Source organism: Osmia lignaria, chromosome 13 (genome assembly GCF_051020975.1).
Source record: "Osmia lignaria lignaria isolate PbOS001 chromosome 13, iyOsmLign1, whole genome shotgun sequence".
Lineage (NCBI taxonomy): Eukaryota > Metazoa > Arthropoda > Insecta > Hymenoptera > Megachilidae > Osmia > Osmia lignaria.
Window position 1 is genome coordinate 7080249 of NC_135044.1, and position 27863 is coordinate 7108111.

General features: G+C 38.3%; 2 protein-coding genes across 2 annotated transcripts; one reads left to right on the forward strand and one right to left on the reverse strand.

Moving 5' to 3' along the window:
* The first annotated feature begins 1180 nt into the window (after positions 1 to 1180).
* On the forward strand, positions 1181 to 2362 carry LOC117602069 (mitochondrial import inner membrane translocase subunit Tim17-A). Its single transcript, XM_034319587.2, has 2 exons — positions 1181 to 1421; positions 1504 to 2362. The coding sequence occupies exons 1-2, from the start codon at positions 1329 to 1331 to the stop codon at positions 1990 to 1992; spliced, it is 582 nt and encodes a 193-aa protein (XP_034175478.1). The 5' UTR covers positions 1181 to 1328; the 3' UTR covers positions 1993 to 2362.
* Positions 2363 to 6702: 4340 nt separating this feature from the next.
* fuss (SKI family transcriptional corepressor fussel) lies at positions 6703 to 19486 on the reverse strand. The gene is made up of 6 exons (XM_034319402.2): positions 19391 to 19486; positions 18807 to 19108; positions 18142 to 18731; positions 17167 to 17492; positions 8582 to 8711; positions 6703 to 7343 (listed from the first exon to the last, which is right to left on the reverse strand). Exons 1-6 carry the CDS (start codon positions 19484 to 19486, stop codon positions 7243 to 7245), a joined length of 1545 nt encoding a protein of 514 aa, XP_034175293.1. The 3' UTR covers positions 6703 to 7242.
* Between the last annotated feature and the right edge of the window lie 8377 nt (positions 19487 to 27863).

Genomic DNA, 27863 nt, shown 5'->3' on the forward strand with positions numbered 1-27863 from the left:
CCGATAATCTATTCCTGTGCAAGCAGATGCGAAAGTTATGATTTCGGAGCAGCTGTGAAAATGAAGTTGCGGTGCAAGAAATTGAAGGAAACAGTTGTCATATGAAGGTTACTGGTTAAGGTGCTTATGCTCTCAGGTTGGTGTTTCCTACAAAAGTGTAGGGCAGGTAGACTTTACGTAGAAGCGGATTGGATTAGGATTTAGGTTTGGCAGAAAGGGCGGCAGAGTAGGTCGAACCCAATTTGCATGCCATAAACCACGTTCGTCCGCGAGAGATTCGATTTGAAAAAGAGTAACGGAAGTTCACTGTGCTCGCGTAAAATTCTTTTCTTCTTCAACACAGGTTATAATTTTGGTAGAATTTTATTTAAAAAAATATATTTCAATCGCTTAGAAATAAATTCTCAAAGACGTATGGAGTATTTTTTGACATGACCAGGGTGGTCTAACCCCTTAATAAAACATGTCGTAGTTATGGGATAATGAAATTTCGTGTGTGTTCAAGCGAAGCCTACAATTATTTACGAAACCATCCCATGGGGATAGTGATAAGGACTGGTACAGATGTACGAACATGTGTTTCGACGTGGCGTTAAATACGTGGTAACACTCGATGGGTTTATTCGTTCTGTCACCGGATGCTAGTGCGGCATGAAACTGCACACTTATTTCTCGTGTTACACCCACGTAGTACACCATTGGGTAATCATCGTATAATAGCCGAATAATCATTTTTGCGAGAAGGGTCTCCGGCAGAGACTACGGTTAGTCGGATAAATAAGAACCGAGCCCCGGAGGCAAGGGGGCCAATATGGGCACCTTAAACGCAAAACTGCACCCCCGACTAAGAGGACCTAGCTACTATCTAACCCTACTGCGATCTTTATTATTCACTTAGGATGCTCATGTTCTATTTGTTCCCTGCTGAGCTCGTTTCAACCATCGACTTACCCCTTCGTAGAAAGGGCCACGCGTCATACGACCATTTCAATAACAAAATATATCCATAGACGTTTTCATTCAAAAATTGGTAGATTGTAATTAGGAAAAAATTTAGAGTCAAACATGAAAGATCTCAATTAAAAAACTGACACGGTATTAAATCGTAATACACGTGATTTGTTAGAAACTTCATATGATTTATAATAAAATAGCTACATTCATGCTGATTATATAAAAATATATGAAATTACTATCATTTTTCCATAACTAGAACTTATGAAGACGTTTTGGATATATTGTTTATTTATAAATAAGTAGCTTCAAATCATGAATAAAGAATTCGTAAAGAGAACTTTTTGCAATTGACAAATTAAAAATTTTGCGATATGGAATATAATCGTGAACCATGTCCTTGGAGGATAATGGATGACTGTGGAGGTGCTTTCACCATGGGTACCATTTGTGGAACACTTTTTCAAGTAAGCGATCATGTGTCATTTCCCATAATACACAAAACGTATGAGAATTTATAGATGTTCAATTTCGACCATTTCGTATCAGAGTGTCATCGGCTTCCGGAATGCCCCGTCTGGAATCCAAAGGAGGTTGTTCGGTGGACTAACGGCGGTAAAGAATCGAGTCCCTCTGTTGGCCGGAAATTTCGCTGTTTGGGGTGGTTTGTTTTCCGCGATCGAGTGCAGTTTGATACGTTATCGGTCCAAAGAAGACCCGTGGAACTCGATATTAAGCGGCGCTTTAACGGGAGGAGTTCTGGCCGCTAGAACAGGGATTCCCTCGATGATAGGAAGTGCCACTGTCGGCGGAGTGTTTTTAGCTCTGATCGAAGGATTCGGCATAATGACAACTCGACTTCACGCAGATTCCTTTGCCCAACACAATCAAATGTACGAAATGGAGAATCTACCAGAATTCCATGGACTTCCGCCTAAAGCCAGAATTGGCTTCAGCGGTGCACCTCTAAACACGGAAGTGCCCACACAAATGAACGGTAATGGTATGGAGGTTGATAGAATTAGCAAAGGTAGATGAGTATTTTCTTCTTTCTAAGGGTATTTTTACTTTCTTTTTTATTTCGCTATAACAACGTGTGTGTTCTACATGTCTTGTGAAAGAAATACTGTTTATAAATTTTCGACATCTTTTTGCATTTCGGAAGGTGCACTTTTGTGGTGTAAATTAGGATTAGGTCTCGAGTCTTAGTAAGTGTGCAGGGGAGAAAAGTCTAAATTGAAACAATTGAAAATTAGCATAAGTTGCAGTTCTTTTGAATTTCAAAACTTGGATTGCTATGAGGTGTGATGAACAATTTTTGTCTGTATAGTTTGATATTACTCTTTCCCTTTTTATACGAGGTACCGATCCTGCTTTTGTCCTTTTAATAAATTGATGTCTAAGTATTAGTCGTTTGTTAAAATTTATTTCATCTTTGTTGACTTATGTCATATTAAACACGATGGTCCTAGAGAACTTAAGGAAAGCTGGCCAAGCTGCACAAGACAGAACATTTCCTTCCCTTATTTTCGCTATCTTTTACTCATCAGTGACGTAGAGAGATGGAACGGATAAGATGGAGGATTCTCGATAGGAAGGAAATCGTTTATTGCAAGGTGGTTAATGACTGTTTTGACAGCGGCTCGCGCTCGACCATCGTGGACAGTCCCGAAGGATGTTGGTTCCATTGTTGGACGACACCCGATTGGAATCAATATTTACACTTAAGCCCGTGTAAGCTGAGGATTACCCAGAGGCTCAGCCGATCCTTTCCAACCCTTTCCCTCGATTGAGTCAGGGAAGATTTCTATGAATGAGATCGCTCGTAACCAGCCTTTTGGCAAAGGTACTCGAAACACTGGAGAGCTTCGAATGGGTCTGAAATGGCTGGACCGTCTCCGTTCTTCCAGTCAGATTTTTCACGCGTTTCAATGCCGACGAACGGCACGAGAACACGCTGGGGCCAATTCAGGGGTGTGACTACCCTGTGTGTCGGTTAGGCATTCAGTTAGGGTGAGCATTGAACAACGACAATGAGAACTCAATCGTCATTGTACCTTGTTGAGCCTGATGATGATTAAGAACGCCTGGTACACGCGTTCACGATGCGGATCATTCGGAATTGGATTATCGAGGGTGATCTGGGAACCGGAGACATGTTTCATTCTTGCCTACTTGTTTCTGAAGACTTCATATATTTGCGAACAAAATTGAATTTTTCATTCCTCTTGATTCAATATTTTATTTTTATAGGGATCACTCAAAATCAGTACAAGACTGTAAAATTATTAAAGTAAGTGTTTCACAAACTTTTATTTAAAAAAGACCACCATAAATTTAAAATTTCTTAAATTCGACCTCATCGCCATCTATACAAAAACAGCTCAAACTATTCAACAGCTTACCGATCAATTTTCAAACAGGGAACACTAGCACTATCTATCGGAAAGCAGCGGAAACTATTTGACAATTTGTGGACTAATCGATATATAATTTTGACTCTCTTTAGTTCTTTTTATTTTATAAATCAGTCAAAATCAGCACAAGACCGAGAGATTATTCAAATAAATATTTGACAAACTTGTATTCACTTCATGCGCGTTGGTAACTGACGGTTGGTCGATTCATCAGTCATTCGACTCGATATATCGACCGCTTGGCGCAGGCGCGCCTCAGTCTATCCGCGGATGCCGTGGCGGTCGGTTGTGTTCTCGTCTTCGTCCGCACCGCTATCTATACAAAAGTGACTGAAACTACTCAACGGCTTAGCGATCAATTTTCCGGAACAGGGGAACACTTGCATCCCTTACTGGAAGGGAGAGAAAATTATTTACCGAGTTATCGACCTAACCTCCAGCAATTGGTAAGTAAGTTATCGAATAATTTTCAATACCTTGTTGTAGTGTTTTCCTGTTTTAAAAAACCGGTCGATACGTTGTCGAGTAGTTTGCGCCGTTTTTGTATAGATGACGCAGCGATCGAATTTGAAAATATTTTTAATGAGCGATTTTATTTTGCGATTAATTTATAATTAACGTGTGACGCCATCAAGGGCTTCATAATGAGGCCTTCGTCTAGTCTGTTATCGTTAAGGTGCATTAGACTGTTGCAGTGCGATGTGTTTATTGATACTTTAATACTAGGTCAGAGTAGATAGCACCCGTTCTCGAGGCACGAATTCATAACCTATTTGTAAACGAAGACATGTTCAGTCTCGTTGATTCTGTAGTCGTTACCGCACGGTCGCGAGGCGTGATTCAGCAGATCATTTGCAGAGTTAACCAAGCCTGCGACATGATTTACCAGGCATAGAACCAGCATCCATAATGTATGTCTTCTCTTCTGTGGACATAATTGTATACGATATTACCCGAGGGAGCACGGTTCTTCCCGGTAACAAGGCATACCATCAACTCTCGGGGAACCCCCATAAAGCACCCTCCACGTGCTTTCCGTTTCCACATGTTATTTCCCCGTGCCGCGAGATAGAGCCTTCATTCCACTTCTTTCGCGTCCGCTTATTATCATGCTCTACAAAGCAAGCCTTTTCTTTTTCTCATGTTAAACACGGAAAATATAGCCCTTTTTTCATGCCCAATTACAGAACTACTTCGATCCCTGCATGGCTTCACATTTAGAATTGTTATTTTATTTATATATAACGCCCGTGTACTGCGATTTTTATATCAGAATATTTAAATATTAGAATTTGAGAACTTCATAATTTTGGAATTTTTAAATTTGGGAACCTCAAAATCTTAGAATGGTGAAGGGGTTAATCTATATAAAATTCAGGGTAAAGGCCCACCCTGTCCTCCACCTGGTCATGACAATATCAGTATACTTATTTTTTTTCTGATTTCATTTTAAAATAAGATTGTAAAATCTTCGGACTGGACTAATTGCGTCAAACTTTTTATTTTAATTTGCTTTTCAATTTACTCTTAGCCTTCCTCGTTGAGTCTTATCAGATGTCTGTTATTGTTACTTTTTTCTCTTTCTTCTTTTTTAATTCGAAGAAGGTCCGTCGAAAGACGTTTTCCTTCGAACGAAAAGTCGAATTACTTTCTCGCAGATACAATACCCCGCTCTCTGGTTCGCATCCCATAATAGGAGGGTCGCTTTTATTAATGCACGAGAGGGGGGCACGTAAGCTGCTTACCTCCTGCAATTAAAATGTTTCTTTAAATACCCAGCTTGTCGACTTTACTGTAGACGACAGAAAGTTGTGTTTAAATCCTTGCTCGTTATACTAGTTCCCTATATGTGTACGTCCCTCACTGTTGCAGCACAGTTAAAAAATACGACATTTTTTCCATTTAATCCCTTCCATTTCATATATTACAGATCAAAAGTCAAGGATTATCTGTTTTCTTTTTTTTTTTCATATTGTATGAATACCATATTGAACAAAGTAAGAATCATTTAATTAGTTTTTAGAAATATGGAAAAATTTTAAGTTAAAATAATTTCAAGTCTCGGTTAAACCAGACTTCACTTTTCAAGGGTTAAAAAGGGATGCTAATTCTAAAGTCATAAAATTTGATTGGGAAATTAGAAAGAACCGTAGAAATGTTTTAGGTAGACATAGATAGTGCCCCATCCTGTATCTACGTTAGCCTCTGTTACAAATAGTTTCGGTTTCCAAGTAGTCGGGCGGTCCTTTATGGTGGTACGTGAACATGTATCGTCGGAACGTGAGGTAGTTACGGGAAAAATCGGTGCGAGAAAATCCACTCGTACTTGTAGATTCCTCCCGAGAGGAAAACGGCGTCTACGTTCGCGAAGCCAATTTGCCGGAACATTAGCCGCAGACGGTGTTTCTTCTATAGTGCCTATCATTGGCATTGCCTGTTCACCATTGACTATATAATCGATTTCAAGAGATTCGATAAAATTCTCTGAATGTATCTCCTGTAAACATATTTGAGACAGCCTGTATACAGGGACATAGAGTAAGATGAAAAGACGGTCGAGGTTTCCCTATTTCTTTTCTGGTGTGCGTATAAGAATGGCACGTAAGTACCATATGTGGTGAAAATCTGAAATTTTGCTGACGATCGTCCGGGGACTACGGAGATGTATCCGTTAAGGATTTCTGCTCATTCGAGCGTCCTTACGTAGTAGGCGGGGGAGTTCCCTGAGGATTTCACAGCAGGGATATATCCAACGACCAAGATTACAGCGTGCATTCTACTGTATACTAGTTTCTCCAGTAATTGAAAAGGATTTGTTTTCTTCTGAGTAATCTGACGCAGATTTGTATTCGTTATGCTTCCTCGAGAAACTTGAAATTTATTCTATCTTCGTAATGCACACGTATTTGGATAATTTTTATGTTTATTTTTATTTGTTAAAATGAGGAAAATATTAAGTGTGCAAATTACAGGTCAAAGGGTTAATAAAAGATAGCTTAAAGAAACAAGACAAAATCTGGATACACCAGTGATCAGGATTTTTTTATTGTTATCAGGATTACACACAGTGTTTCCGCATGCTTCTCGACTATTTGTTACGCTTTCAACTCGCACACAATCTACACGTTGTTTCTTACAGCTGTACTTGTTACATCGGTCTACGATAAAAAGCAGAAGAAAATTTGTCGTTTCAAAAATTTCATTGCCACTACATCACCCTTCATACAGATTAATTATTCTATCGGTATTAATATATGCAGAATTTTGATCCAAAGTTAATTTTAAAACAAAAATATTTTGCTAAATATTTATCGTTAAAATTTCTATCAGTGTATTCAAAGTTTATTTCTAGCTAAAGTTTTGCCATTTACACGCCTATGATATTTCCATAAGTTTCATTAAAAAGTAGCGTGGGTGCAATTTTCTATGTGCATGAAAGGTAATGATTATACATATATTTTCATGGAAATACAAGTTTTGAGCTTCACGGGAAATTCTTTTTCCTTTTTGTTTTCTAATTTCACATCTGCTTTATAAGTGTAGAACTAGTTGATAAACCCGGCCTTTGACCGGGGCCAAATTATTTTTGCATAATTCAGGTATCATTAATTTATTGTACATACAGGATGTTCAAAATGGATAGATGTGGTACTCATTAAAGCAAAGAAAAAGTTTTTGAAAAATATAATGATTTCAGAGGATCAATGTGTTTTAGACTAATTGGTATTGAACGTATCCGTAATGAATAGGTACAGACGGAGATCCCTAATTTACACTGTCTTTTTTGAATTACTTTCTACCTCTTTCTCGTGTTCCATCCTCTCTTCTTTTTCTATCTCTGTCCCCCCTACCTTCCCTCCTGTCGTGTCGATTAATTAGTGGACGCAGACGGGCTATGGATCTGACCGTAAAATATTCCTCGTGGATGGCAAGCGGAACAATTCGAGCTTGTTCTCTCCGTCGGTTCGTTTCCTGCAATCATCAATTGTTGAAAATTAACAAAATTCCGCAGACGAGCCGGCTGGCGAATCAAAGGAGACAAACAAAATCGAAAAACCGTTTCATTTATTTATTCATTTAAAATAGAATGACCGATGAATCGACGAACAAAATATTGGAAATGTTGATCGAACCATCCGATGTATCAGTGTGCTTCGGGATCAAAAAGGTGAATCCAAGTTCTTTGATATCAATTAATAAATGCTTTTTGAAATTTTTCTATTCGAGGAATGGTTATAAAATCTGTGTTTCTGATTGATTCAGGGAATTTTATTTTGATCAAAGTTACAGGATTCGTTTGAAATATTTCATAACAATTCTCTAAAAGATTTTTTTTATTAAGTAATTCCGTTTAAAAAATATTAGTAATCTTGAAGGTAAAGACTGATTCACCTTTTTTCTGTAATTGAATTTTAATTAAATTCGATTAATATTTGATTGATGCATTAACAAGAAATTTTGTTAATTAATCCTTGGACGGTGGACCATGGAGACAGTTCAAATTTAATCTAATTTTGTAGAAAGAATTATATGATGCCATTTAAAAAAATGGAAGTGATTAAAATTCTTTTATTAGAAAAGAATTTCTACAGTGTATGATATAATAAACAAGGAAAGGATTAAAATCGAGCGAAACATTTTCATCGTGCCATCCTTGAATTCGATGTGGAAGCGCGCAAGCGTCGAGGAAATCACGCCTCCTCGTCGAGAGGAGTTTCAACCCTCAACCCCTTTTCATGTTATTACGATCTCCAAGATCCACCCCCTCTATTTTGATGTCGAGAGGAACCCTCCGTTTTCACTTAACACTACGGTCGCGACTAATTATTCTAATTAATCGAAACTCCGATCTACCTTGTGAACCACTTGCTGCCGTGCTAATTACCAATTACTAATATTAGGACGCCATAGTCCTGAAATGCCGAGGGAGATTAAGCACCAACTGAACGATATTTACTATTTCCAGTTCTACGGGAAACTGATGGTAATTACTTCCAAGAATTTTACCAACTAACAAACGAGCGGTTCATTCATTACAGGAGACGTTGTAATTACTGTACAATACTTGTATTTTTCATGAAATATTTTATTCTTTCATTTATTGAACAGTGGAGTTAATTATACTCAATTGCTTCCTTTATTTACCATTCATCATTTCAAATGGTTATTTTGTAGAGTAAAAAGTTTGTTAAAATAATGATGACTTTTACCTTTTATTGCATTCAATTGTCGATAAAAGTTATTTCCTTGCCAGCTTCCGGGACTCCTTGCAGGTTGGAGTTCCGGTTTGGTATCACGTATGGCTGCCGCTTCCTCTGCAATTTTCTCAGCTTCTCGTTCCTAAAACAAGATGAAATTATCATTTTTTAAACTAAGTCTTAGATAGGTATTTAGTAAGGGTGTGCGAGTACCCAAATTATTTCGGTCGACTCGGGACAATCTGTTTTGACGTTTAATAATTGAATGTAAGAATTGATTATACGACCAATTAATATAGTTAATGAGAAACCAAGGCAGTTATTACTCAACGTTATCTTCGAAAATTAATACTTTCAAATTACACGATACGTTTGCTTGGTAGAACGTTTTATGTTCCATAGATTCTTCTGATAAGATGCAATGATTAAATCAATTCTCTGAAACAGCCGCGTGACGGGCATTATTTAAAAATCAGCGTGCGTACATCAAGGGTATTGGTTGTTTCGTGACAAAACAGTAGAAGAAAAATAAAAGTGGCAGGAAGGTAACACGCGAGGATGCATATTTAAAGGGTTCCGGGGCTGTATCGTCTGGGTAATAACAATTCTTGGCATTATAGGATGGTCCAGTATATCATATTTAATCTACTATAACATGCGAGGTGTTTTATAAAAAAAAATATCATCGAGTAAAATGAATACATTGATTGCCATAGTAGAAAAGACTACGTGTGGTCAGACATATTAAAAGTGTAATTTTTGGGGATACATAGGCTTCTAGATTGGTACCTTCCATTATTTTATGTTTTTGGCCCGCCAAAAAATCCAGAACAGCCCCCTCAACGTTTTAAGATTTTAAAATTCTAAAATTCAATTTAAAAAAAGAAAAATTTCTAACATTACGATTTAAAAAAAAAATGTAATGAACTTTGAAAGCAAATCAAAGAGATTGCACCTTAAGTTAAATGTCACAAAGTGACCATTAACTTTTTCATTATTTTAAGTCGTACGTACATAAAAATAAAAAAATTATTGTTTGAAACTGATGTATGAAGGTAATCGCGGAGATGCACGATTCTAGATACCGGTTCGAGTAAAAGCGATTGCAAGCGTGACGCCTCCATCGAGCACTAATAAAATATTCAAGCTAGGTGTAGGACGATTACATTGTCACGTAATGCCGTGGTGGAAGCCACCCCGATTACATTTACTTTGTTACCCGCGAGAGATTGGTCACCGCTGTTTGTTAACGACGTTCATATCACCATTAATGCGTACCACACAGACACTCGCTATTATTGATTGTAAAAAATTGTTCGTACGAATATGAAACTCTTTCGTTTAAAAATTATCCAACATTTAACTTCAGGTTATATATATTTTTTTTTAAATTTGTAACTTTGTAAGTATCTTTCTGGATTGTTTAAGTACGATGACCTTTTCAACGTTAAAAGGTAGCATTTAATTAAACTTTTTAATACCATTCTATGTCGCTCGTTCGATGCTAATAGCTTGCGACGAGCAAGACGCCGATCAAATTTTCATGGTGTTTGGGATTCCAAGTAATTACGTTTTGTGTACAGAGGAGCTTGACGAAAAGCGCTAGGGGCATAAGAGGGTAGGTTTATCTATTGTGAAATAATTCAACGAGTCGAAACATTAGAAGGGGTAGATTTTAATCGATAGACCCAAACATACTTAACGACCTCTTTTTTTCCCCCCTTCTAGATTAATACACTTTCGGTTCTTCTTCCATTTAATAAATTTACAAAATGAAAATTGTTAATTTTTTGACGTAGAACCTCTGTATGATAGAAAAATATGTATTTAGATGATGTTAGGACAGAAAGTCTGGTTTAATGGGAACACGTTTACCAGCAGAAGCAGGTGTTCGATGGTGAAAGATACCCCATAATACAATTGGCACATATGTTGCTCATAACAACCGTGCAACCTCGTTGCATGCAGAGTTGAATCCCAGTAGTGTATTCGCGAAAATCGTGAAAGATTGATCTGTCACGGTGTACTATGGATTTTAAGTCCGTATGCTGTAGAACCAATCGAAAATTGTCGATTCAAGTATCACCCCTTTTATTAATATCAAACCCTCACTTCTGAAATAGCAATGTTTAATCCTTGAACAGTGGAGCCTGAGAAAATTGTATGGTCTGTCGTCTGAGGGTTGAAATACTATTTCAATAATTATTTAATTTTTTGTTTTAAGATAACTCTTTAATTACAAATGAAAGATAAGATTTCGTTTCATTATTGAAGACAATAAGTCTCCAGTACGTGTATCGAAGACCCAACAAATCCTAGACACAATATTTTAGCTTTTCCACTGTCCCGTAGACGTTTTCACGTGCTCCCAAGGGTGAATTGTCTGAATGATAGATCTCGGACTAGATACAGAGGGTGAAAACAATAGAAGAAAAAGAGAGATTATTATACCTCTTGTACGTGATAAGCACAGATGTTACTGTTGCCTTTGCAAACGTTTCTGTAAGGATAAAGTGAAAGATACACATTGTGAAAAAAATAAATTTATATCTTAAAATAAACTAATTAAAAATTATTATTTAAATCAGATTAAAATTTTCTCGGTAAATATTTTAACTCGCATTTAAAATACCTAACTCACCCCCCAGTGTTGACATTAAAACATTGAAAGAAGTAACAAAATAAAACATGACAGAAATAAAAAGGAGAGTAAGACGAATCGGTAAATTTCCCCATAAACAGATCGAAATAAACAAGGGTAGAAGGGGGTAGATGGGAGGGGGGTAGGCGAATCTCTACTTGCGGATGAGTTCTGCGTTCTCCCATTTGTAACTCCGTTCAGCCGGCAAAGTAGGTAGAATTCCTTTTCCCTCCGCCATCATCGTAAACCAGCCTCGCTTATCAATCCTCCACCACCTCCCCCATCTATCGTCTCGTCTCTACCATCCTTTCTCTAGAATTCGTGTGGTAGTTTCGGTGAAGCTTTCCAAAGCGGGCCATCGGCATCGGCATCACCATACCGAAAATCCAACACGCTCGTCTGCCCGTGTACCAGACCAAGCCCATCCTTGCGTTATAGCTCGCTCAATTGTTTCAGCCCCGTTGATCCAATAAAGGATTATGGAGAAACAATCGTAGCGTGCTCCAACATCCCCTCGTTCGTTCGCCACTATCGCATCCTCTTCCTCTTTCTACCGTTATTTCACTTCCTCCTCTTATTGCTCGTTCCACTACACCATGACATTTTAAACGGCAAAACTTTTCACTGATGTATGGATATATGTATACAGGTTCGATGGACAAGGGTTCCTTTTTTTTTTTTAAATGGATCCGGTATCTCGCGAATGCACCCGTTTGTTCATGGAATTTTGGGATTGAATTGGACGACTCGCGTATCGGAAAGGTAGAAAGAAACTTTTTGTTCCTATCAGTTTGATCGAATCCTTGTCAAGATCGAGAGATTTTAATTGATGACACACGATGGTTCCTAGACGTTTATTTTACCCTTTCAATTGGGCAGTATGAAGTTTGAAATTTCTCAAGATGATTGTGGATAATAATTCATTTTTTAAAATAATATTCCCATCGCTTATCCGCTTAAATTTTGGTAGGGTTGAAAATTACCTTCTATTAAAATTTCACTTATCAGGTAATAAAAAAGGAAGTCTATCAATTATGAAAATTGATAAGCATACCCGGTGTCAAGAGAGCTGAAGTAATAGGATGTAAGTGCGATTTGTACAAGTTTGGATGGGGGGATGCGAGCCACTCGTCGAGTGCAAAGTTAGTACGCAATCGTGTTAGTCGAATCACTTCCGGTTGGCCGAACTTGACCAAATTCGTGGCGTGTTGCGGAATTATACCGGGGAATTGATTATGCTGCATATAATGTCGGCTTTATTCGAAAGCATAGTTCGATTCGACGATCACGGCTCGATTGTAAAATATTATATCATTTATTAACGAGAAATACATAATTAAAAATTCTATGCAAAAAGTGTAATGAACTTAATTTATTTCAAATTTAAATATAATTTTTTGAACATTGAAAAAATCATATTAAGAAACACATAGAAGGTCTGATCTAATTTCATGACAGAAATATATTGTAAAATTGCACTTGTGGCAATTTTGAAACGCACTGAGATAGCAAGAATGAACGTCTGTGGAGAAATGTCAGATGAAAATGAAACTCCGTTATGGAAGTTGTAGGCGGTGACTGTTGATTTAATTAGAATCGTCAATTGAGACCCAGCTCCGCCCAGCACCCTCGAATTCAACCCAGCTCTCGTCCTGATTTCCCATCATTTCTCTTCTCCTCTCTTTTTCATGCTTGTAATAGTACGTTTTCACTGAATATTTCTATCTCTTTTTCGTCAGGCTCTGTTTACACAGCAGCAAAGCTACGATTAACTTCTCGTTAAAATGGTTAATTTAAATTAAAAGCGTCTATTAAATCTGCAGCTTCCAAGAACTGAAAGACGTATAATTTTATTATATACACTTTTAAAGTAAAATCGTTAATTAAAAAAATGTATGGAATAATTTTTCAGAAATAAACATTCTTGTCTATTCTGCATATTTTTCATAATTTATTGAAATTAAAATGAATAGACCAAATTAAAAATACTTTTGTCAAAAATTATGTCAGTCAGAGTTTTCACAATTTTGATAAATAATCACTGTAATAAACATTATTTTTATTTGCTGAGGATTATATTCATCATTGAATTCGAATAAATGACGCTGTATCCTGTTTCACGAATATAAATTAAAATATTCGTTTTGAAAAGTGTATTTAAAAGTCCAAATAACGTGAAATGTTGAAAACCATCTATGGAACATCGTTATGTATAATCTGGACGATATTTTTTTGTCCACATTTTACGTTCCACTAGGTTCGAATCGATTGGAAACTAACGATCGGTATATGAAAACAGCAATCTTTGCATTGATTACTCTGGAAAAATAAACGGTGGTGTGTATGTTGAACCGTCAGTGAAAAGGCGTCGAAATTTTGGTGCAATCGGGGATAAAACTCGTTAACTCGGTTGCTGTGTTCACAGCGGAGTTCTCTGAGAGATGGATTTTGGTAAAAATTATTTCATAACTCGCACGGGAAATCGAGGATCTACGCAACGATAAACGATAAAATTATTCATTACCATTCGCGTAATTCCAACTTTCAAATTAATCCAAGAGATATGATATCTTGAAAAAATTAATTTATAAAGTATTACTTAAGGACGGTAGGTTTATTTCAAGGAAAATGTTACCAGGTTAACTTTTTCGAAAGATGCTTCTAGATGGAAGTGGTAGCAGTCGATTTAATCAAAGAGTCCCGAAGGGTTTCAGGGATATAAGGTCAGATGTTGGCATTTCGTTCTATACAGGGAGAAACTTAAACGGTACTCACTGCTCCCTTCAAATGTCAACTAAATTTTCTTAATTAACGAACGTAAATCATTGCAATTCGCATTTCTAGTTGCAATGTAAGTATCACTTTTAACACGATGATTTGGGTCATAATTGAGCCAGGCTCCGCTGTTCAAGGGTTAATCGAGGTACCATTGACTCGTTTAAAACTTTTTCACGAGCCGTACGAAGAAGAAGAAGACGAAATCACGTAGCAAAGAGAAGGATAAAAAGAAGAAGAAAAAGAAAAACGTAGCGTGCCCCTTGGAAAATCTAATGGCTCTCTAGACAGTTGAATCGCAATTAAAAGTTGCGGTCGAAACTAACTAAAGCATCCGGAGTTTGATTTAAACGTTCCCGACCCCTCTCCTCTTCTTCTACGTGACAGCATTTAATTGCGTTTAAACGGATCAGAGTAAGAGGAGGTCTGTGAGTGTCTTCGTAGATCCTCTAGCGGAAATCCGATGCTCGGAGACCTGACATGAGTTGGATGTTCGTTAATCACGATCGGCCAAAAAGGATCTTAATTGACCAGAGGAGCATTTCACACCGATAATCACATCGTCCTTATTTCCATGCTGTTCGAATACATCAAACGTACCACTTTACTTTTATCCTCGTCAATTTTCTCAATGGACTTTCTTTCGAAAGAAATTACGTGTTTTCGTTCAGGTAGTTACATTTCCTTTAGAAATACTCGTTTATCTATGTAACTAAACATTTCTAGCAAAAACCGATAGTACTTTTAATATATTTTATTAAAAATTTCGAATATTGAAATTACGCGAGTGGTTTAACCATCCGAAGTCGAAATCCGACACAAGTTTTAGACTTAAGTAGATAGGGTCTATCGATGACGGGTACAGATTTCGCCGCAATTCGAAAAGCAACCACTACACAGATGTTTCGAAAATGAAAATACCGGTCCTTTGGTTCCCCTTTTCTCCGCTCGATTCGTCGAAGCGAGAAATAACTGCAAATAACGTTCGGGGATTACTTAGTTACCGCAATACACTTGTGGTTCTGCACGACTCTGTATCAGAGGCGATGCAGTAACCGGGTTTTCCACTTCCTATCCTGTCTGTGTACTTTTGTGACGGATATCCGTGTACGTATACACCCAGTGTCATCGTGATCAGAGAGAGAGAAAGAGAGATTTGGTTCAGTCTCTTCACAAAGTACGGATCTATCCTACTCGACACGTTCACCAACAAGGGGAGAATTGAAAAGCTGTCTGGCAATCCGGATGGCTTATCCTGCTCGACCCCTCTGTATCTTTTTTTCCTACTTCTTTCTCTCTTTCCTATATCTCTCTCAACCCCTCGTTTACCTCTTACGGATAATTATCGCTAATTGTACTTCTTTTGTACATCTAAGAGAACAGGAATGAATTGTTATCATTTTCTGTGCTGAATGCAAAGCTCGTTAATACGAAACGTCCTGTCACGTTTACGTTCAATTCGTGTCCCGAGCTTGAAAACAGTTTAATCCCTTAAATCTATTTTGAAAATTTTTTCATTAATTGTGATAAACAATGTTCTCGGAATAGATAGATCTGAATAAATTGAGATATCATCAAATATTTCCATTGTTATCAAATCTTCTTAGGATTTTTAATTCCTGAATCTCTTGACAATCTCCTCAAAACGTTCGTTTTGGTAATCTGAACGTTAAAACATGCAACTGGAATAAGGTAAACGGTGAATTAGAACGGGACTATATCAAATGGAGATAATAATTAATTTCCGATGGATCGCGACGATAGGCGTGCAGCACAGTTACATCGTGATCGTTCATTTAATTTATATCGTTGCCATAAGTGTATCCACAGTGTGCGAGTATATTACGTCCAGTCGATAGCACCAGTCCGTTTAGTTCGTACGGTTACGGAGTATTTACTGACACAATAATTATCGCAATTGACGAGGGCAGCCGCACGAGCAGTCAGACCGCAGAGTAAATTCTAGGGACGGTCGAGTAGTATTACGTGGCAGGAATCTCTCACCCTCTGCAGCCCTGCCAACTAGTTCTTGCCTCTAGCTTTCTATGACGATTTACTTGCTTAAATGGTATTCGAACTCGTCTAATGATCATTAATATTAGCCGAGAATTTAAGGAATGATATTCAGGGATAATTCAGTTGGTTAGCAGCGACCCACTCGCAAAATTAATTTTCTAATTTAAGAAAACAAATATTCTGAAACAAAAGAACGATCATATTTTCCAATACGAGAAAAATACACATTCGATTACGATAGATCGGTTCCTACAACTCGGTTAATTTGATTAATTCGAAGTAAAAGTTTGTTATCCGGTATCACGTAACCAAATGTTATCCCGTTGTATGTTTGCAGAAGGGGAAAGTGTTCAAGGGTGAGGCTAACTTCTTCGCCCAACGTAAATATACTCGGCTATTAAACGATCAGAATATATAGCTTTATTCACTACTCAATGATTAAAGATCGTGGCTGACGTGACGTTTTAATGTATTACTTTTCGGTATAGGTTCACTTGTTTCCTTAGGTAAAATAATGTTTCCATAATAGGAGTTTATCTACTTCAATTTCCCTGGAATAAAATTCCAAACGATGGTCCTTAAAACAGAATTTCTTATTTTCAACCGTATCATGAGAAATTAAATCGTGCAGAATTGAGTTTGAATAATTAATCATGTTGTTGCACGACACGGTTCGAATTTATTAATCAGAAAGCACCTTACGTTTCCTGCTTTAATTCAAACCCCACGTCGCGTGTGAAAAATGGCCACGTGCAGAAGTACCTATTCGAATTAGAACTTGATTATCGCGAACCACCGATTGCGTGTTTGAGTAAGCTGTTCAAGGGAAGGCAGCATATTTTCAGAAAAGTTTTCCTTTCACGGTGTTTAGTGTTTGCTCACCCTATAGCGTTACGATGAAGCTTCTCGTAATTCTGTTACAATCGGGGGTGCAACAATGGCCACGTGCCATCGAGAAACATTACACTGTCACGCTTCACCGTATAACATTAGGTTGATGGAGTGTCGATTAATTACTGAAAGGATTGAACAATACGTTCACCTTTGTTTTAAATCTTTTTCCTTTCTCGTTTAAAATTTTTGAAAATTTTTTTATTTAAAATTCGTGATAAAAATAGAATTAAAAATACAATGATTAATAATTAAGATGAAAGAAACGACTCACCGTTTCTCGAGGAGGACTCCAGCACTGTGGCGAATTGCGACCACTGTGACTGCTGGTAGCCGAATTCGAAACCGAATGAAGGTTCGGAGTGGTAGCATTTAAAGGTGTCACCGGATCGTCTTCCGTTGTTTCAATATCCACTTCGTCGTCAGAATTATCTTCTTTATTGACAACGGAAGCGTCTGCTGGTTGTTCTTGGGCCACTGGTTCAACAATCGGTGGTCCACGAATAACAGGATGGAAGGCAGACTGATGTAACGATGGGTTCACCGTCGGTATCAATGGTTCCGTTGGACTGGAACCACTTATTGATGGTGGTAAAGGTGCTGTGTAATTAAAAAATTTCAAATTTCATGTGATATACCAAATTAAAAAGTTATTTTAATTATTGTTAGAATTTGGTGTATTTATATTGTTGGTAATTCCGTATGTAATGAATTTCAAACATTAACTAACAGTGTTTGTTTGCGAACCGGGGTTAAGCTAATCCTCTAAGTACCTTGTCCATGGCTAAAATTTGTTACCGACATCGCTTGGTAACTTCTGCACCCCACTCGAATTAATAACTGACCGTGCACCGTGATTTCACCTACTATTAGTTAAAATAATTTCGATTGATTAATGCTAACCCGTGGAAACGAATTGAAATAGCAATATTCAAACCGGCAAGAGGAATATATAGAATACGTTGCCCGAATATTAATAATTATTATCACAGGCCATTAACTTCTACGAACAGTATAATTGCTGGTGTTATACTGATTAACAACAATTTTCATAATATTCTTTCTGTCATTCTCATTTTCCATGCAATCATATTAATGAATTCTGATCCGTAATGTAATTTCCGTTTGTTCCCAGTGTAATCGTGCAAATTACATACACAAAAGCTTCCATAACTTTCATCTTTCGTACTGCACGTGTCCTCGAATCCGATTAATTATTCAAAATAAGAAAAAATTAAATTGAAATTACCGGGAAACAGCACTGGTCCTCTCTTGGCGAGCCAAGGCAGAGCGTAGGGTGAAAAGGGGAATCCAGGTGTTTTCGCTGCAGCGACGGCTGCAGCCTGCTGATGCTGGTGCCACACGTAGTCCATAACGAGGCTTCTCGACAGTGGCAAAGGCAATTCTGGGAATGGAGGCACCCGAGGGTGCGTAGGTGACGGTACAAGGGTGGGTATTTGAGTGGGGGATGATCTCGGTTGTTTGGCCGGGCTGTGCGATTCTCTTGAAGTCGGATTATTAAGCAATCGTTTTCTCGTCCCCCCGTTGAACATCGCTTTGACGTCCTCCCAGGCGTGCACCACCTCGTCCGGCGGATTGCCGGACAGCTTCATATGACGCCGCCACGAGTTAAAGTTCGCCGCGTCTGGCTGGACGTATTTGTCCGACGGGCCGATCCGATGCGAGTGGAAGATGAATTTATTCGGCGAGAAGAACAAGCCGCAGTAGGCACACTTGATGCACTTTGCCCGGGAACTGTTGTAACGTGCGGGCAGAAAGGCGCCCCGGCAACCCCAGGCGCACTCGTGGTGCACGGAGAAGGCGAAGTCCTCCGGCAGTCTTGAAGGAAACATACCGTGATGGCTTTTTTAGAGCGCGATTTCATGACGATTGAGACGCGTAAATTGAACCAACCTGGGCGGCGCGTTGTCGCCGAGGAACGATTTGCAGAGACGCTCGGCTTCCCTTCGAGTAATCATGCCGCATCTCCTGGAGGAGACCGGCATCGCACCTGCCCGACGGAGGATCTCCAACTGGACAGGGGTGCATTGGACACAGGTTATGCCCAATGCTACTCTGCGATTGTGAATCTCGTTGTAGCTGAACTGTTTCAGCAACGTGTTGCTGATCTGGGCCAAACAGAGCCTCTCCTGACCCTCGATCACCAGAGAGACGATGTGGATTCCGTAGAGGGAAACAGTGCTCACCTGTAACTCCTGAGAGTTTAGGTTCACAACATGATTCCTGGACATGAACATTATTTTTTTTTTTTTTAATTGGAATTGGGTAAGCTAGGAAAGTTTCTTTTTCTAATGACGTTTGGTAGCTTTTAGGAGGACGGAAAGTGGACCGAAGCAGGAAGTATTCTAGGGCATCTGGAGCAGGATATGGTTTTAATAACAAATTGGTGAAAGTAAATGAATTTTGATGCTTTTATCCATTCGAAAGGGAACAGTTATTAAATAGAATGGTGTAGTATAAAAAAAGGTATGTGATACCTGATTGGATTTCGAGTGCGACTGCGGCTGCGGCGACTGTGCTGATTTTTGGGGCGCGGTTATTGGCGGCATCGATAATACCGCCGACGCATCCATTCTACTGCAAAAATGTAAAAAAAAAAAAAAGACAAAAGCGATCAGAAAATATAATATTTTTACATCGACTCATCATTTCACGAAGCATGTTCGATAAATTCGTGCAGATTTTATGCAGAGTAGTACGGTCAAAAAAGCAATGCAAAACGATACATCGTCTCTCTTCTCTGTTTATATGCTCCTTCCACTTTCGTTGTAATTATATTTATTACACTTTATCGATCACTTGTCATCGCGAATACATGGGCTATCCAACCTGGCGTCATTAAACGTTCGTTTGCATTTAATTTGATTAAATCGTGTCAGCCATATTTTATCTTTTCTTTTTCAATAATGCAGATTTTCTTTTCGGATGATTTAATCGGAGTGTTATATTATTAATTTCTATCGTGGCAATGCTGTTGTTATAAACAATTTTGATTATTTTTCTAAATACGTAAATAATTTGGTATTTATTAAAGAAGATTACCAGTGGAACAAGTATAAAATTAATTTTGTCATAGAAGGGTTAAGCACAATTTTGTCTGGCGACTGGTCGCATTTTGCTCGGTAATTAAATAAATTCAAAGAGATGGAAGTAATCCATTCGTGGTCAAAGTTGTCGTATTCTAGCACTGTAAACGAGGTAGAAAAATTTATATTTTTCTTCTTCACGAGAAATTAATGGACAAGTACCAGTCCTTTAATGAAAGTCAAAGCTCCATTGATACAGAAATTCAAAGAAAATATGAAATTTTACACCGTGTAAATCAAAGCAGTTTAATTAAATTCTGAATAATCAGTATATCTTACATAATTAAAAAAAAAAATTGAAATTTGTTGGACGGTGTAATCGTAGCCGAGTTAAATGAAATTTTTTTAAAAGTAACTACTAAATTTTTCTCGAATCTTATGTGTAACGATTGCATTAGACTCACTTCAAAAGAAACTCCCCAGTCACGTTACTTTCCCGTTCGCTTTCCAAGTTTATAATATGTTACGGAAAAAGATTCTGGAAACTCTGAATTCTTTCAAACGTTCGACGTCGAACAAAGGTGCAAAGCGTGGAAAAAGAAATACCTAAGAAACAAAAACGAAACGGAAAGATAGAGCATCGAGTTCCTTATCCTCTTACAGTCGAAGGAGAGACGGCGTCTCGTTGGAAAATTGAAGACGAAATAGCAATAAATGCTCCATGGGTAGGAATGGGATCAAGTTCAATATGTACTCGCAAGTATGAATCAATTACAAATTCAATTGAATTCAAGTTTCGAAATACGAAATATCACTTAGGAAAGCATTGGCTGATTCTTTGCTTTACAATTTGATATTTTCTCACCATATATCCAATATGTAATTCAAGGTATTTGACCTCGAAAAATATACTCCCAGATACTTAATTATAGAAGTAAAAACATGAATCCACATGCCATCGACATTACCCGCCGTACCCTCATCCCCTATCCACGATCCAACGGTGTACAGGTTCACCTTCCATTAGTTTAACGCCCGGCGAAAATTTCATTGGTACGGTGAATTTTTCATGAGAGACCGTCGGCGGGGAAGAGGAGGCGAAAATAAGAGTAGAAGAGAAAAAAGAGAAAGACGGATCTGATTTTGCGCAACTACGTCAGAAAGAGAGAGGAAGATCGATAGAGATGGAAAGAGAAGAAAACGAGAGAGAGAGAGAGAGAGAGAGGAGGGGGTGGGTGGGTGGAGGCAACCCTCGGTGTTGATTTTAATTGAAAACGCCTCCATGAAGGTATACCCTGTACACCGTTTGTCCGTGTACCGGTGGCGTAGGCAGATAAAACCCATCTACAAGCGAGCCAAGCCCTGACGTAGAAGCACAGAGAGCGCCAGCGCTCCAGCAAACGTCCCCGGGGACCCAGGAAACCAGGGGGTAATTCAATTTGACACCCCCACCCACGCTTAAACAAGGCAGCACCCATCCGACCCTCTACCTTCACCCTTTTCTACCCCCACTCTAACAGTACTCTGCGTTCTCTTTCACTCCGTTCCACCCTCCGTCTCCCTTCAACGTTCCATCTTGCTCCCGTGCGTTCTCCAGCCTCTGCTACCATCCTCGTCGCGCAAATTAAATTCTCATCCACCGTGAAACAATGCCGGTATCCGAGCCAGAACAACCCCCTCCATACCTCTACGTCCACCTGCAGCTTCCATCGACAATCTCCTCCGCACCCTCCCCCTCATCCCCCTAACCCCTCAGGACTTGTTCGAACGGATGCCACTGGTCAACGGTTCGACGGATCGGACTCGAATCGACCGCATTAATTACTCGCTACTTACAATTAGTACAAACTAGAAACGGCCGCATACGTTCTACTAATGGTCCGGTTGTTTGTTCACCTACTTACGCGTCCGTTCATTAGCTAATTAAGAGGCTCGATAATAACACACGATCCTGGATTCTTTGTTAACATTGCAGATCGAGTTTGGGATTAAGACAAGGTTTTGAAGGTGCGAATGGTTTCGATTGTTTTGGGGGTTTTGGTTCTTTTTGGTGGTTTGTAAAGTATCTTCGAATAATACTTATGATGTATCAATTTAAAGCTAAAATTTTGATAAACATAATTACGTAAATATTTCATTAATATTTTCAATAGAAAATGGCTGGTCGCCAGAGTTGTTTTTATTTAAAAAATTACTTTTTATATTATAAATCTTGCTTGAATTCGTAAATTTTTGACAAGGGTTGTTATCATTACCCTTCAATTAATCTCATTATTTCTAGAGCAGACACTCAAACTTTCACCACCATTTACCTTTCATAAATGATGTATTTTAATGAATAAAACACTTACAACTCCGATTATATAAATGTCATTAAACAGTTTGTCGTAGTTTTCCGCGTATAATTACGAACGTATACAAATAGAGGAACGTAATAACCTGAAGAGATAACATTCTCCGTCGTCTGTTTACTCTCTTTTAATGCAAAGCGGAACAATGTTTGCCGCTTTTCCATGAAGAAACAACTCTGCCGAGTGGTCCGCGGGAAACAAACAGACACGATACAACGGAAGTAGTTATGCAACAGGGCAGCGGGGGAGGACAGGAGGGAAAGACGAAAGTCACGGGGATAAGCATACCCGCGGACTCGCGGATTATTTAAATGCAAACACAATGTTGTACCGAGGCGCATTGTTCCCCTCTCGGTTATTTTACAATTCAATCTGCGATCCTCGGCTCCTGGAGGCACCGCCAGCACTGGAGGGGTTGGTACCGGGGAACTGAGGGGGTTGGGGAACGCTTGTTCGTTCATTGTAACGTTGTTAAATCTCTGCGCTTCCATTATGACTACATCGTGCTCTCATTTTCTATCTCTTCTCTCTCTTTCCCACTGATTTTCTACCATCCAACCTCTTCTCCTTTTGCTATAGCCTTGTTTCTATGTTATTGCTCGTTGTTCGATGCTTCTCGCAACGACGTCCCTTTACTTTATACTGATTGTATACTTTGAATATTTTTACTTGAGATGTTTTATTTAGAAAACAACAAACGGATAGTTTGAATCAGAATGATATTTTTCTTTCTTTCATTTTTGGTGATTCTGATCGTTCTATTATTTTTGTAGAAGGTCTCTTTATTTTAGAGTAAGCGTATGGTTTGGCATGGTGTATTAACTATTCGAGGAAAAGTAGCACATTTAATATGGAAGTATCTTGCAGAAGCACTTTTCAGCGACGGTTCGACGTTTCTTCGGGAGAGAAACGATCATTCAGGGGTAGTCAAGCGAAAAATGAGTCGAATTGCCAAACTTTAGTAACTCGTGAAATTGCTACCAGATGCCCGTAACACGGTGAAACTTATACAGGGGTCACCTGAGCCACCTCAACCCGCTGGACTCGCAAGTAATCGTGTGTCGAAATTTCCCTCTTATGATTTTGATGAACAGGTGAAAACACTCGTTAAAATATTATAAATAGGAATAATTTTATATAAATATATTCGATAATGAATTGTAATTAAAAAATTTGTTAACTGGTACAAGCAATTAAATGAAATCAGTCATTTTTGGCCTACTACCATGTTCTACCCCCGTTAATTCTCTTAAACGGAACAGGTTGTTGTTTTCAAGGTCTTTCGCGAGTTAAATCCAAAGCGATGCACGGCTAATCTCTGGACAAAGAGTTTATGGTGTTTGCTAGCTTGTGTACCGAACCATCCCTCTCTGTTCGACGTAAACCCTCGTGTCCCATGGGACCAGTTCAACCCCCAGGGCTCGTGAATCGCCTATCAATTTACTTAGGGATAACTGTGAAGTGTCCACCAATGATTCTGCATGACATTTCGATTAATATAATTATGTATCTCCATTTTTGAATGAAACCAGTCCTGATTTAAAGATTTTGCGTTTGGGAATATTCAAAAATAATTTTTCACCGTGGCAGAAAATACTATAAGTTTTCAAAAATAAAATTTTAACTCCTGCAAAATTTCTTAAAAGAAACAATTCTTCCTGACACCCTTGACACATTATATTCTAATTAATTTCTAATTAACCTGTTGACATTTTCCCTTTTATCAACGTACGAATTGTTCACCTTTCAAGTAATATATAATAAAAATTGAACAAATACCTGATAGACCAAGGCTCCAAGGCTGTTCACAACAGCCGAATCAATCACTCAGCTCAGTCACGTAATCCTATCACGTCAAACTCATACAAAACAGAATGTTGTCGAACTATTAAAAAATTCACCCTCTTTGTACAACAACCGAGAAGAATCCAGTGAAACGGTAAGATAAAAAGATACAGTATTCACAAATGGAAACGTGTAACACGGTGGAGCAAGGAACACGTTAAGGGTGTCTACGAACGACTGTCAGTATTCGGCCAATGTTCCGTTTCACTTTGCGATACACTGTCTCTCTTCCGTTCTATCTGTCCTGCTCTTCGTTGAGTAATATGATAATACCAGATAGGATAGAAGAGAAAGAGAGAAAACTGATAGGGAAGGGAAGAACCGCCCCTCGAGTATACCACCCTCGTAACAGCCAACCCCATGGCGACGATAACGGGGATGAAGGCGGAGCTTGGTCTTCTTCGCTCTTAGGGGGTGGCTGGTTCGCCTCAGGGGTAACTACAAACACGTACTTAACGAACATTATGATCATACTTGAACTCAAACCACGCACACAGTCTCGAGTTTCTAGACACGTTCGTGAGACGCGATAAATACACGGACGGAAAAGAAATAATACCAACCTGAATCTTACCTAATAATCTACATATTGTAATAAAGGTAAAGAAAATTTGTTTTCAGTAAAAATAAATGACACTCAAGAAATTGATAATATTTAACTCTTGTTGACGAGTATTATTAAATAATAAAAGAAATAATAAATTAATTTTATTTTTCTATTAATAAAAGTAAAGATATAAATTAAGGTTTTTATAATCTAAGTTCTCCTCTGCTAAGAAACTATTTTTTGAGGTCAGTGGAAAATTGGAGAAATTGAAGAAATTTTGAGAAACGTGTATTTTAGCAACAGGCTCGATCCCCCAAACGAAACATCGTTTAACGAACCGCAAAGAGGCTGGTGCAGTTTATACCCCAGTTGGCCATTATGATTTTTGCTACCCCTGCGTGTAATAAATATTGTTGCGGACCCCTGCCAATTATCCTACCACCTTCGTTCTCTCCTTGCTTGTCGTTTGACAGCAACGAAAAAGGAGAGAGACAAGAGTGACGATGTACGAACATAAGGTCGCGTCTCCGTTTCAACCCCCTGCTTTCTTTCACCCCTGCGCATTCGAGTGTTCCGATGTCCGTGACTGCATTATTTTATTAATGTCGCCGATCGTCGGTGACGTTACTGTGAACACATTTTCAGCTCTGGATGCTTAAAAAAATGATATCCCATTCTGTTTCAGTTGATCAGGCGTGAAAGATACCTCATGTTCTGCATACTAAACAACGTTACTTTAAACAATATTCAAATTTCTTCATTTTTTAATCAGGAAATACAGGTTTATAAATAAAATCCAGGTATTATTTTATGAAAAAAATATTTATTTCAATATTTCCAATATTTCAAACTTACAAAACATGTACAAGGATATTAACCTAAAGTCAAATGTACAATTTTTTAACAAAACAGCTTCATATATTGAAAGAGTAATTCTTATAATTATAATTAATTTTAATTAAATTAATATTGGAGCTATCTTCATGGTCCTCTGTCCAAGGGTTAAAACGGTGGCACGTGATATTGCCTTAATCCCCTAATTACACAGATATTGGTGGCTGATCTTTAACGATTAAATTAAACTAACTTTATCCTCGGCTTTGCTGAAAGCGCACTGGTAAACGAATAGTAGTTAGTCTCAGGCTACCGCAAACTAGGTACCGGACAAAAGAAGATGGAGCGGTTAAGTGTGCCTTTCAATGGACCATCGATAGTGAAAGGATCGCTTTGATGAGGACGCGTGTCGGGTATTAGAGTTAGGAGCTTCGTGAACCAGCTAAACGTAATTTTGTACAAAACGCAAGGTTTGAGGGTCTGCGATACCGATCATATCTGAAAGGGTGGTAATAAAAAGTACGATAGGCTACCCCGAATCTTGAATATCCAATTTTTAAACGAAATTCTCACCTTTAATTATTTTCTTCTTATAAAATGCTTCGAATGAAAGTTAGTGCATTTACAATAAACTAGGAATGCAACGATAGCCCGGATAGAAAATAGATATTGAATACAATTAAAATTACCCTTAATCGTTTGTTCCAATCTATTCTGGCGGATACCTTCGGCAATCGTCGAAACGAAGGAATAATCGAGAATCGATTCGAGGAGAAGAGTGCTGACCACGACGATACCTTCAGCGATTGCTTCGGAATTGTTTCAGATTGCCATTCGAGTGGCAAACACGTTCGATTCGGAGAAGCAGCAGGTTTGGCTTTCAGTTCGAAGGGTAGTTTCATTGGCAAGGAACGGAATCGGGGGCTTTATAATCTGTATTATCCCTCGACTATTAGTGTCGAGAGGATCGAGGGCGCGCGGATTACACTTATTACGGTAGATACGTCGAGTAACATTATGCGTAACGCTTTGCGCCCACCGACATCGTGCATCGCCATTTCCCCTTTAATTAAAATCTCGATTCGACTTAAGATAGGTACACTTTCTTACCAACGTCATTTTAAATCTTACAATTAGACATTTTTATAAATGCAGGACATCGTAGAATGTGCATTGTATAAAATACAAACTCTTTAAGACAAAGAAAACCCAGCAACCCTTAACCACTGGGACTGAAGGCTATCCCTTCATTTTCTTGCAGCAAAATTATCAAAATCCTTTTCATTATTTTTTATAAGATATATGAAGTGTTAGTTGGACTATTTAGGTCAAGTTCCATAAAGATGGTTCACATGATTGTACGTCATATGTGAAAGAATCAAAGTAGACTCTGTGGATTTCTTTAGCAAATCGATAAATCGGCGGTAATGACACCCTATCGGGGCGTGACAGGCCACCCTTACTTTCTGTATTGCCGACGTACAACAACTGTTGGCCTATTAAACTAATTGACTGCACAGTATGCCAGGCGCCCACAGCGATGCCTCCTGCACGGTTACACGCCTGAAATCGTGTCTCCACGATCACGGACGTTTCCCATATGCAATGGGGGGCCCCCCTATAGAAATTACCTACGCATCGTCGCCTCTAGACAAACCCAGTCAAAATTTAAAATCGTTATGGTAATGTTGCAAGTGTTCTCTAGTATCGGATTGAATTTTAATCTAGGCTGACAATAACATAATTTTTATTCATATTTATATAAAAGTGCATAAACCCTAATTTTTGAAATTACATACATACATAAGGAAATATTGAAATTTTGTAAATGTTAATCTAATTTACTTTAATTTTTAATTATCATTAGTAAAAGTCTATTAAGACGTTTCTATTTATTGTTTGCTCGATACGATAATCGTCGTTTAAGTTCGCAAGCGTGCGAAACGTTTAAAACGAGATCAGGAGTTTGTTTACGATCCTTTGAGTGGCAGCCTCTCTTCAAGTTCGAGTGTAGGGTGGAAAGGGTCATCGTGTATTTTGCCACCGTTCTAAGGGGTTGCGAAAGGAACAGGGTTTGTTGGCACAGTTAACACTTTAACCGAGGGGTTGCTTCTCTCTGTTCTCTGATTACGCACCTTTAGGGAAGATACGGTAGGATATTACCAAATTATACGTATTTAAGCATGATTAACAGGAAATAGATAAATGATTAATCGTTTAATAATCGTGACAATTTTTATCAAATTTATTTAAAGATTAAGATATCGTTCCCTCATTTTCCAACAAATCAAATGTTAATTTTGACCATAATAATATTTTAAAAATTGATTTATAATAAACGTGATTT